The sequence below is a fragment of the Schistocerca gregaria genome, chromosome 6 (genome assembly GCF_023897955.1).
Source record: "Schistocerca gregaria isolate iqSchGreg1 chromosome 6, iqSchGreg1.2, whole genome shotgun sequence".
In the NCBI taxonomy this organism is placed as follows: domain Eukaryota; kingdom Metazoa; phylum Arthropoda; class Insecta; order Orthoptera; family Acrididae; genus Schistocerca; species Schistocerca gregaria.
This window is the reverse complement of record NC_064925.1, coordinates 521,411,496-521,424,691: the sequence shown is the minus strand read 5'-3', so window position 1 is coordinate 521,424,691 and position 13,196 is coordinate 521,411,496. Positions and strand designations below refer to the sequence as shown.

At 37.1% G+C, this 13,196-nt stretch overlaps 1 protein-coding gene and 1 long non-coding RNA gene across 2 annotated transcripts in view; one reads left to right on the top strand and one right to left on the bottom strand.

The window, feature by feature from the left end:
- Window positions 1–5,830, bottom strand: part of LOC126278004 (cyclin-K) — a 59,165-nt gene extending 53,335 nt beyond the window's left edge. The window contains exons 1-2 of the mRNA XM_049977693.1: window positions 5,646–5,830; window positions 4,859–5,101 (exon numbers count right to left, since the gene is read on the bottom strand). Of these exons, the coding sequence (XP_049833650.1) occupies window positions 4,859–5,101; window positions 5,646–5,669 (267 nt within the window). The 5' untranslated portion in view covers window positions 5,670–5,830. The remainder of the gene's footprint in view (window positions 1–4,858; window positions 5,102–5,645) is intronic.
- Window positions 5,831–5,899: 69 nt separating this feature from the next.
- Window positions 5,900–11,830, top strand: LOC126278003 (uncharacterized). Its single transcript, XR_007550632.1, has 2 exons — window positions 5,900–5,964; window positions 11,502–11,830. It is a non-coding gene; the product is annotated as an uncharacterized LOC126278003 (long non-coding RNA).
- Window positions 11,831–13,196: the final 1,366 nt, after the last annotated feature.

Genomic DNA, 13,196 nt, shown 5'->3' with positions numbered 1-13,196 from the left:
GCGCTCACATTCTGACAACTGTTTAATGTGCCCAGTGTGGGGTGTGACCACCTCTGGCAGCAATACGAGCCTAATGACAACAGGGCATGCTGTGAATGATGTCAACAATCTTGTGTTGAGGCAATAATGACCATTCTTCCTGCAGAGCTGCTCACAAGTCTTTGAGAGTGGTTGGTGAATCTTGATGTGATGCAACCTGTCTCCCTAGTGCATTCCAGACATGCTCTACAGGATTCAAATCTGGAGAGCACGCAGGTCACGCCATGCATGCAATATCTTCCTTTCCCAAGAAAGATGTCAACCACCTGTGCTCTACGAGGTCGAGCAGTATCGTCCATCAATACGAAGTCTGGGCCCACAGCACCTCCCAACAACCATACACGTGGTCAAAGATCTCATCACAATACATGGCATCGGTTACACCTTGCCAATTCACCCACACAATTTCATGAAGACATGTTCAAGTGGTCCCTTCCCACACCATCAGGGATCTTCCTCAATATCGGTCTAATTTCCACAATGTTTGGGTTCCGAAATCATGTTCCACATACCCTCCAGAGGCAAGTTGTCAAGAAGCACTCTCCAGACAAAATCGGGACTCATCTGTGAAAAGAACACTGGCCCACTGTTTGGTCACCCAGGTGGTACGTTAGCAACTCCACTCTAGACGTTCTCTTATGTGAAGAAGTGTCATAGGTTCATATACAGCAGGTCTCCAATAATAAAGGTCACTCTGCCGAAGCCTTCTGTGCACTTTGCCACATCTAAGAAACAACATTGGTTTGCAAACATCATGCTTAGACTCTTCTTATGGCTCTCCAATACAGATAGTCTGGTATGCGTCTTCTCTGTGCCATACTGACCCACCTCTTACTGCACACACAGCGATTGTGTATGTGGGACTACTTGGCAAACACTACCCTGTTTGATAGGTGCCCTAATGTTGTAATTGGCATGGTTGTCTGTTGACTTGAATGCTATCTTCTGTGCAGAACAAGATCTTACAGACATCTGTCAACGGTTTGTGTGATTATATCGTGAATTAGACACAGGACAGGAAAATAGCAGTTTGTTGCTTTAATTTTGGACACAAGTGTATTTAACTCATCTTCAACATTCAATGAACTCTTAGTAGTGAACAGTGGTGAAAAGGTGTGTTTCAAACATGCCTTTTTGCTACTGAGAGTTAATACTGAAGAGTACTTTCCACAGATTCTTCATGATTTTAGACATATTTGGTGATGGTTGTTTCTGACTGAAATGCATACATTCATATGTGTCATATATATTGTACCTATTTTCACCAAACATGCTATGTGTGCCTACACATGCAACACACAACTTTGCAGTCTTTAGCTTCCAAGACTCGAGAATAATTCTTTCTTAAACTGCACCAGCTTCCTCAAAGAATCTCCGTTTTACAAATTATTTCTTCACATGTTTTCAAAATGAATTTGAAATTGTGTCAAATTTTTCCGTTACTTCTTATTCCTTTGACAGTTTTGCTACCACTGTGTGACTTCTCATTTAAAATCTAAAATATACTACATAGTTTACAAATTTAACCATACAATTACATATCTTTAATGTTGTGGAGACACTCCTGTGCTAGTTGCTTGTCTTATCATGGAATGCTGACAACTTATCAGTGAGACTTACAACGATACTATCGAAATCAAGAGAGAGTAACAACACAGCTAGTTGCTTGTCACACAGTGTTTCAGTAAAAGTGTCTGCCTCTGTAACTTACAAACTAATAGGTGATGGAAAATTTATATGAGCAGATCAACATAAGAAACATTTTCTGAAGAGCTATGAACATAATTCATTGTTTTATTTTCTGGAGAGTTACAGCAGAGATGCAATTTTTAAATGGAACAATAGTTGTTTCTATTGTGTACTGGAATCATTTAAACCAGTTGCACATAAATCAATTTAAACCACATTCCTATAACATTTAGTTTGGGAGCTACAACCCTTCAATTTTACAGGGGCAGATACCAAACACTGTACCTAATACATGACTGTTTGGTGATTGATGTTCTGGCAGTAGAATGTTGTCTGCCTCATCATCACCACCACCACCACATCATCACCATCGGCACACGTGGTGTAAACTCAAAAGACTTGCACCAGGTGACCGGCCTACCTGACAGGAAGCCCTAGCCACACAACATTTCATTTTCAGTGGAATGTTGATTAAAATCAGTTGTCCAAATATGTATCAATGTTCCTGAATGCAAAACACAATGCGCCTTCTAAAGGATCTGTGGACAAGATGTAACACTGCTGGTGTCATGACACGCCGTTTTAGATCATCTGGGGCTGTGGGCTCAGTGACAAACAATTCATTAGATATCCTCACAAAAATAAATCTACTGGTGTTAAATCGGATGACAGTGCATGCCATTCATGAGGACCACCGAACACCAACCATATTCCAGGGAATCTGTTGTTCATTTCTTCCAAAACACGCACAGAATGGACTGTGCGGCCATTGTACTGTATCCACATTCAGATTTTCATGTCTAGGCACACATGTTCACAGGGAGCACCTAAACTGTCTACTATAGAAGTCTAGTACATCTCACCTGACAACGTGCCTGTGAAGTAGTGTGGACCGATGATTTCATCCCCAAGGATTCCACACCATACATTAATAGACCACCAACATAATACATATACACTACGCAAGTCACCAAGAGTTGTGTGGCGGACGGCACTATACATGCCAGTCATACCAGGTGATCAAAAATCAGTATAAATTTGAAAACTGAATAAATCACGGAATAACGTAGATAGAGAGGTACAAATTGACACACATGCTTGGAATGACACGGGGTTTTATTAGAACCAAAAAAATACAGACATTCAAAAAATGTCCAACAGATGACGTTTCATCTGATCAGAATAGCAATAATTAGCATAACAAAGACACACAAAGCAAAGATGACGTTCTTTACAGGAAATACTCAATATGTCCACCATCATTCCTCAACTATAGCTGTAGTCAAGGAACAATGTTGTGAACAGTACTGTAAAGCATGTCCGGAGTTACGGTGAGACATTGGCGTTCGACGTTGTCTTTCAGCATCCCTAGAGATGTCTGTAGATCACGATACACTTGCGACTTCAGGTAACACCAAAGCCAATAATTGCACGACTGAGGTCTGGAGACCTGGGAGGCCAAGCATGACGAAAGTGATGGCTCAGCACACGATCACCACCAAACGACATGCGCAGGAGATCTTTCACGTGTCTAGCAATACTTTTTTTTTCCCCTCTAAAAAAACCCCATGTCATTCCAAGCATGTGTGTCAATTTTTACCCCTCTGTCTACATTATTCTGTGTTTTATTAAGTTTTCAAATGTATACTGACTTTTTGATCACCCGGTATTTCCCCCCTCTCTGCTCCACTTGCAGATCGTTCAAGGGAAAAACGACTGAATGCCTCAGTGCGAACTGTAAGTTCCCATATCTCTGAACGGTGATCACTGATGTTCAACAGGTCGTGCCCACCAAGGAGTATCTGTGACCTGGTAGTGCTTACTAAGACAATTCACTGCTCCATAATTTGTGAACATGCGCTCATCAAAGAACATAACATCTTGTAAGCACCCAGAGTGAAATTACACATGGCACATTCACAGAAAGTAGCTCTCCAACTGAAATTGTTACCTGGGACAGTGACAGGCGGTACCTGTGACCATGTTCTATACACCACCAGATGTAAGGCTAAAACCAGCAAATGCAGCAATGCCTCGTAAACTGACATGGAAATCAAGGTGTATTGCAGCTAAAACAAACACCTCTGTCTCCTCAGTTCTTGTAGGTCTTCATCTGTTACTGCTGCACCTTCCTAAGCTGTCTGTTTCCTGAAGCAGTTGTTCAGCATATAAGAATTTAACGGCAGCCACAGTTCTTCTCCTGAGATTTCTCACAGCATATGCCTTGGCTGCTTCAGTGACTGTCGGCATTCGCCGAGTATCAGCAACATATCAACATACTCACAGTATGTGCATGCCATCTTCATTCGAAGGCAGTAACTGTGGTACACTCACCCCAATTTGTTTGTGTGGTTCGACCTAATGCGTATACAGCCGTACATGGCGACAGGCAGCAGGCTAACAGCGCATTGAGGAAGTTTGTCACTCCATGACACCATCACATTACATCTTGTCCGCAACCTTCAGAAGGCACATTGCATTAAACAGAGTATGATATCTGCTCCTGAAACTTTGGAGGGTTGTAGCTCCCAAAATAAACACTATAGGCATGTGATTTAAATTGATAGGTACACAGCTGGTTTAAAGGATTCAAGTGCACATTAGAAACAACTATTGTTCCATTTAAAAATTATAAGTCTTTGGAAAATAACACAAGAAGCTATTTTGGCAGCTCCGCAGAAAGTAACACTTTCTGTTGACCTACAGCAATAAATTTTCCTACCACCTATTAGTCTGTTAGTTACAAAGGCAAACACTTTTACTAAAAAACACGGAAAAAAATATATGACATTTCACTCTCAGCGTATTCCACTGATGAATTCTTCTAGGGTTATCAGCCGAGTGGTAGCGTCGTCTTGTCGCAACGTTTCAATGAGTTTCGTACCCATCATCTTCTGACTTCGCCAGAAGATGATGAGTGCGAAACTCACTGAAACGCTGTGACAAGACAACGCCACCATTCGGTTGATAACCTGAGAAGAATTTATCAACAGCAAATATATATATGATCTAAAATGTTAGTATTCTGTGGATTGCATTTATTACACTATTGTTAAATATTATTGCATAATCATAGTAGCCTGTACACTAAAATAATACAAAAGAATGGGCAATTTCAAGATACACTCACATATCGTGGGAAATTCCGGAAGGAATGAAACATATAGAATCGATGGAAGTAAACAACTCCAGTTGCCATTGTATTATATCCAAGGTCCATCTTTGTTCCAGTGTCAATGATGAAACGGGCACCTTCCTTTCTGTAGCGACATTCTGTATCATAGTCAATACCATCTTGTATTGATGGGGTATTATGCAACTCCTTTTTGTCATAATACCAACAAGGTGTGACAACATTGGAGCTCCTTCTTTTCTGTAGACACAAAAATATACTCATAAAATAGGGAATCAAATTTGTAATCGTACTACAGATAACAGTTTATCAACAACTGAATGCTACAGGACTATATATTTTAAACTATGTCTCGTGAACAACCTTAAAGCTGCAGTACTCAATTTCACTTCACCAATGGCGATTAATTGGTACTGAATTCCAAGAAACTTAACTAACGGTCAACATCGAGTGTAAACATGCATTTAGCGTGATGAGAATGAGGAAAAGGCAGGGAGCAAACTCTACTATAGCTGAAGCAATGCTTACAGTGCACAGCGAAACACCCAAATGCAGATATGACATATTTGGTTTACAATAAACATAATGTAAGTAAACTTTTTTTATCCTACCGCAAATGAGTATTGTTAGTCATCTGACGTACGTAAAATATTTTAATTGCTGTATCCACATGTCCATCAGTAAACTAAAGGAGTTATAATACATAACAATAACAGTAGTTTGAAGGGACCAATATTTTATTAATAGATACAGGCACTTCGAGAAACGTAATTGCTCGCAATACCTTCTTCGGCGGCTGCATTATCATTCTAAGTCTAATATTTCCGGTGCCAAGCACTCCTGAACAACTAATTTCATCTATCTAATAACTTAGTTGTCCAATACTGTCTCAATAAACATCACACACACAAAACTATCGCGTACACAGCTACATCAAAGATGTAACATAAGCCAGAGATGAACTATTACAAAAACAAAATCTAGAGGTTGCGACCATGGGAGCATCAACGAACCGTCACGTCGTGTAACGTCAAGTCACTTCGATGTGTATAAACACTAAGTGTATACAAGTCAGTCCTCTTAAGGGGAGCATAAATGGTGGTGTAGGTATAAAATGTTAATTTTTATGTTTTATCGAAAATTGTTGTTTGGAGTTTTCTCTTGAACTTGATGGATGTTTCGTTTATTTTGGATGACTTTATGTATCTGTAATTTATGTTGAAATAATTTATTGTCCAAGAATTCTCTACGGGTTCCATGAAAACGTACTCAGTTGCAACAAAACATTACGAGAATTGTTTGTTCTTGAAGGAGCTGGTTTATGTTAGCTTATAGTAAAGATCCTACTTCAGTTGCTGTGATATCATTTCCTGTATGTGCTATAACGCATGGTATCGTCCACTTTTTGTAAGGCGTGTTATACCGTCATACCTCTCATTTTATATATTTGGACTTGCTGGTGATTGAGTTATATTTTTCTATTTAATATGTTTATAAGTTTATTTATTAGCTTTTCAGCATGTTTACCAAAATACGTTTTACATATTCATAAAAGTATAGTTGTTACTAATTTTTACATTATACCAGTACATTATGCAATATACACTAATAATTTTAACATATTAAATACATCATTATTTTACATATAGACATAGATATATAAACTTTCTACCAGTCAGAAGATTTCAGAAATAATCATTATATAGTTTACATCCAAGAATTAATCCCACAGTTTTACAATTGAAGTTAACGATACTTACATTATTTCATCGTTTATACATTACTTCCAAATTACTTCCAAGATATTCTTCAATTGAGTAATATTTAAAGAGTGTGAGGATTTTGACTCCACCAAGGTGAATATTTATGAAGAGAAGAAATAAGGGAAACAAGTTCTCAGAACATGCACTGTTGGAAATTAAAAGGCAGGGCAACCAACCCTGAACAAATTTCTTTGGTACGAAGTGCTTCCAAGAAGAAACTAGTGAACACTAATGCACTAAAAATATTCTGAAGAAATGCCTCACAGGAACAACTCAAAATGTGAATCAGTCTTTCAACAATGTTGTATGGTCCAGGGTGCAAAAAAACTTATTTGTGGACTTGAAAAGACTGGGGTCAATGATGCTGTAGTCACATTCAGCGATGGAAATACAGGCAGAATAAGAGTTCTGAAGCAAGTTGAAATTATGTCTGGCCATAACACAGAAGAACTGGATGGACAGCAAGTCTCCAAGGCAGAAATTGTGGTAAAAATACAGCAGAAGCAGCAACTCCTTCAGGTATAGAACAAGAATACATCTAGTTGATCCTCAAGAAGGTAAATATTACAAAGCTGTATAGTTTTAAGCTGTCTCTTCCTTTAATAGTGAGCTTTCCCTTACTTCAACTTTCAAGTGCTACTTTTGATACACTAATTTTCTTTTTTTTTTTTCAAATACTTGCTATTATTTCAGAAACTACTTAAGCTAAGGTCTGATGTTTTTATCTCTTACTGACAGCAGGAAGTATCTGAATTGAGAAACTAGCAACGATAGAGTCTATTACTGGCCAAAATAGAATGTATATTGTTGATCAACTTGGTGAGGCTCAGTGTTGACAAGTGAAAAAATGTTTCACAACAATGACATGTATTTGCCAGTGAAAATAAAGTAGTTACAGGTTCCATAGGTCATTCTGAATTATTCTTTTATCGAAATTATGTGGAGTGAGTCAGTTTGCAGGATACATATACATGATAGAGTAAAACAGTGATGAACACATTATCATTTTATTCTTCCTCATGCAACTAAGTAGAAATTTGTCAAGAGAAAAATATGAGTTATCCAGGAGAAACGATTTTAAATTAGATTTAAAACTTGCCTCCTTACCTATCAGATGTCTTATGTTATTGGCCAAATGATCAAACATTTTTATGTTGAACTCCTCTCTGACCCACTGACAGCTATAACAATGGATAATAAAAGCCATTTTTCCCACTATTGTTGTTGATATGAACATCAATGTTCTTCTCAAATTGTAATGATTTATTTATGACAAATAATGTTAGTGAATGTATTTATTGTGATGGTGCAGTTAAAATGCCTAGCCCCTTGAAGAGGTACTTACATGACATCTGTGGGTGAACACAGCATATTATTCTTACTCTTCACTTTTGCACAATCAATACTTTCTTTCTAAGGGATGAGTTATCCTATAAAATTGCTCTGTAGGACACTATTGAGTGGAAATTCCCCAAAATATGTCAGGACGATGATATATTTGCTTGTAAGATTAACAATTATGCAAAGAGGAAAAGTAGTTAAATTCAACAGTTTGAGAATGTCAGCAATACACTTCATCCAGTTCAAGTTCCCATCAATATGTAACGCAAGAGTATGGAACATTCTACTCTTCTTTCTGACTCCTATTCATGTGCTACATCAATTGCTGGTAGGACTCTATTTGTTGTACAGTACTGGATAAAGTGTTTCAAAATTTAGGTAGAGTCCATTTTCGGGGGAACCACTTAATAATTATTTGGAAATTATCATTTACTAACTCTTCTGTTGCTATGTCTGTAATGGGATTTATTATAACGTTAGTATCATCTGCAAAAAGTATCAGTTTTGCTTGCTTGTTAAATGTTCAGTGGAACATCATTCACGTATTGAGGTATAGGAGTGGACCCGAAATTGAACCCTGTGGGACTTCCTTAGTGATTTTTTTTATCTCAGTCACTAAAATTTTCTACCTTTCTATCCTCATAATAATTATTCAGCACATTCTGTTAACATGTAGTGTCTGTTCTTTTGGACAAGGAATCTGCAGCTGTGATACACACTATGTAAATTGAAGGTGGAGGTAGGAGAAAGGAAAGTGAAGGAGCTATTGATGTCAGCTGTATCGGTACTTTATGTGGAATCAGAGGTGATGAGTCAAAATGTGTTCCAGATCAGGATTTGAACCCGAGATCTCTGGCTTACTCGGCAGTTGCATTAACCACTGTGCCATCTGGACACAGAGTTTATCAGAACTGAATGAACTATCTTGACAAGCCTCTCAGCTGACCCATACTCCCACCTATCCTCAGTCTGTTCCATGTCTTCCATGCTTGCTACTTTGAGTTTCCTTCAGGAGGTCGAACGTGATGGTGCATCCACACTAAAGGTTGTGGATTCATTGCCCATCAAAGTGAACCAATCATATGCATTCTATTTGTGAAGTATGATTAAAATCAGCTGTGAGAAACGTCATTATTTACATAAAACTTGAGTTTTTCTAAGAAAGTATTATGATCTACACAATCAAACATCTTGGAGAGATCACAAAAATTGTTAACTGACGATATGTTATTATTTAAGGCTTGCACTATTCAGTGAGTGAACTATAAATAGCGTTCTCAGTCAAGCAACCTTTTTGGAGTACCGAACTGTGATATGCTAAGTAAACTGTTTCCACTTAAGTTTGTGACTACTCTTAAGCACATTAATGTTTCGAATACTACAGAGAAAAATGTCAGTAAGGAAATTGGATGATAATTTTTTAAGTATGTCATGTCACCTTTCTTATGAGGTGGTTTCACAATTGTATATTTTAACCAGTCTGGAAAAAATTCCCTGTGCCACTGATGCACTGCATATACATCCACTAAGGACATTAGCTATTAACTTGGAACAACCTTTCAGAATTCTGTTTGAAATTCCATCAACTTACAAGAGCTTTTGTTTTTATCAGAATTTTTAACAATATTTTAATTTCAGTGAAGAATGTTGGTACTACTTCTGGTTGTTGAAAGTTTTGTGTAATAGCATTGTTAATATATTCTCTCACTTCTTCAGCTGAGCCATTTAACCCTGTATTTGCTGCAACATAACTGTTTGTTAGAAGTACTTGCAACTTGTGAATTGTCAAGCAAAACACTGTCATTTTAGTTTAATTGTTATGGAATCTTGTACACTGACTGTCTGTCGGGTCTCTGAATTGATAATGTCCTGTATAGTTTTAATCTTATAATCTCCCTTACTGAATTCTGCCAGGACACACATGTTTCTGGACGATTTAATGACATGCCCGAAAATAAAAATATATAAATGAAAACACAACAAAGATATTTATAAGGGAATAAATGGAGCCTGTTTACCTTATTCATCATGCTTTTTCCCTTACTTAACTAATAACAATGTAAACAACTGTATTTTTCTCCTTCATCAAACCTGGGTTTTTCACATAGGACTGTTCAGATCGGCCATCACAGCGCTGTCTGTCACATCAAGTCAATTGAGGTTACATGATCTTAGCTCATATGGCAGCCTTCACTTTTTTTCCCACAGGAATTGCTTTCTTCGCAAGATGATTCTCAACTGTTTCTACATGCAAAGTACACATGCACATTATGGTAGTATATACACATGGCTGCTGGAGTCCACATTTGAACGAGAATGACAGCCATTGGACTTAAATGGTTTGCAGCTTGCAGTGATAGCTTGTATGTTAAAGAAGGAAAACAAAAGTGCGAAACAACGCAAAAATATAGTTTGGGTCCAAAAAATGTCAATCTGTTGTACAGAGGCTCTAGTTTTTTCATTTCTTGTGTCGAATTACACCCATAATCGCTAAAAGAGATACAACGTTATGAGCTGCTTAAGGTCATGTTTAGCTGCCAGTCCAGGGAAAATTTTTGTGCAATAGTCATATCTCTCTTAACACTTTCCCCATCAAGATTTATAGGTTTTCTTTACATCTTGTATTTGGCTTTTAATAGTCCACATGCCTTTCTTTATAGGGGTTTGCTAGTGAAACCAAGTAAATATTGATCACTAATGCTTGCAAAACTGTTTCACCTACAATCCAGAGAGCTACTTACAATAAATAAGCCTCCCACAAACACTTATTTAAACAAATAACACTAGTACATTGCTTGATGTGTACTTCACAAAAAGCTATCTTCTCCCTGTTGCAGTGTCTGAAGGTTTTGGCCCACTTCTTTATCAAACATTATAAATGTCTGACAACCAAAAAATAAATACCACTTAATAATTTATCTGATTATACCCACAGACTTTTTTCGCTTCAAGTTGTAGCCATACTGCAGATCGTTTCATTGTAAAATTTTAAATACAATACCATAGAAATATCCACCATATCACTGTAGTAGAGAGCAAGTAATTTAGTATCCTCATGATATACTGTTCAGACTGCTGCTTTATTGCTTCAATTAATCTTTCGTCATTCATTATAGTATCATAAATTTTAACGAAAGAAACAACAAAACTACAAAATTAATAACAAATAACAAAACTGTCGAATAACCATGATGGAATGGAGAAAAAAAATGAGTGCAAGGCTGTGTATCAGATGAATATAAGCTTCTCGATCATGTGATCAACAATAGATGATGATGTCCACTGTCACAACTTTCTTCTTGGGATACTTTGATGGTGCCATGCTGTGGCATGATGTGACAGCTAGTGTGGAAGCTGACATTTGAAATGCATTGTGGAATGTGTTGAAGGGATGTATCATGATGGCCAGTGTGAATTGTCCTTTTAACATGTTATTTACTGAAAATTTATTCATTAACGTATGTTCTTATTTATATACAGTGCCAGACTCAGCTCTGTTCTGTTACTGTAAAACCAACATAATTTTTTGCTTTCAGATATCTGAATGAGCTTGTGGAAGAACTCTCAATGGAAAAAATATCCAGGCCGTCATGGAAAATTTGCAGTTTGCCACAAAAAAAACAAAGTAATAGAATAAAGAATAAGAAGGAACAAAAGCATAAAATTTACTGGTATAATATGAAGGAATGCAGTGACACTACGATTTTACCCGACAACATGACCGTCAATACCTTTTTCCCAACAAAACTTTACGTGACATGATGTGATGGTCCATTGGCGGGCTGTATGACTGCCAGCATATGAAACATATTGTGGAACCTCACCTGTTTTTTTCTTACATAGCTAATAATATTCATAAACAATGGTTTCTCTTTCATTAGATGTTATTTAATGAAAACTGCTTGATCAACTTAGGTTCTTATTTATGCAAAGGGTAGGAATTAGGTCTGTTCTGTTATTGTGAAACCTATACCATTTTTCTTGGGAGTTACCAGACCTTACTTACAGAAGAACATCATGTGGAAAAAATATCCAGGCCATCACTGAACATGCATTTTAGGCAAAAATATAAAGTAATATAAAATATAATGTAATACACAATCGTCTATTGGTAAGAAGCGGAATTGGAATTCACCTGGTACAGATTCTCGGCGATTTTACTGCAACAGATATTAGCAGACTTTGGATACAATCATTTACTAATTTGTAATGACATGATATTCTTTCATACTCTTCTCACACGAAGAAAGTGTTTGTCACAAAGAAGCATGTAATAAGAATAATATGTGATGTCCTAGACCTAGAACCTCTTGAAGACAAGTTATTAAATTGTTAGATATTCTGACCACAGCCTTATAGCACATTTGCTGCTACAAGAAGTTTGTTGCCAATGGTCAACTAAAATTCGAAAAGGACAGTAATATACATCATTAAAAAAATGAAAGAGAAATTCCTTATACTAATCTATCATCCATAACATGGCACAGAAATGAATGAGGTATTCAGGCAAAAAAAAATCTTTGACAATTATCCACTGAAGTGAATAATCTAGTATATAATAAAATTAATTTCAATTTAAACAGAAACCATTTGTATTTACTCAACAACTCCTGCTACTCTGCAGATTTAAAAAAAAATCTAATTTTGTAATGCATGTGTGTGAGTTTGATTAAATGTAGTTAAGCATAAATCACTGTGCATAAAAAATTATAAATAGCAAAGATTAAGGCAAGGAATATCATGCAAATGGTCAGTTTCAGAATTGGGAGTTGTTTATTACAGACAAACTGTAAAAGATAGACGCACATTGCACACATCACTGAATGTTTTATGTTCGCACAGACACTATACCTTGTACTCAACAAGAACGCTATTTGTTGCTCAAGAAAAATCGAAATTGTAGTCCATTTCATTCCAGACACAAATCAACTGGTCCCTGTTTATTGAATCGCTGCCACCATAACTACAAATCAATTTCCCCTCAAGCAGTGCAGAACAGTGTGTAGAGATTTACGCAGATTCTGTCCATATGAATTCCTTGCACTAATGTAGTTTGTAACTCATATCTGCATTCTATGTAGTGCTAACGCATTTTGTAGAAAATACAGCCCCCCCGCTCTCCCCTCCACCCCGAGCATGTCTATACACTAAGACGTCAATGGTTCATAAGATATGCTGTATGCTGTGGAAGGTAGGCAGGACCTTTTGAAACGCCCTGTAGTTGCTTCTTG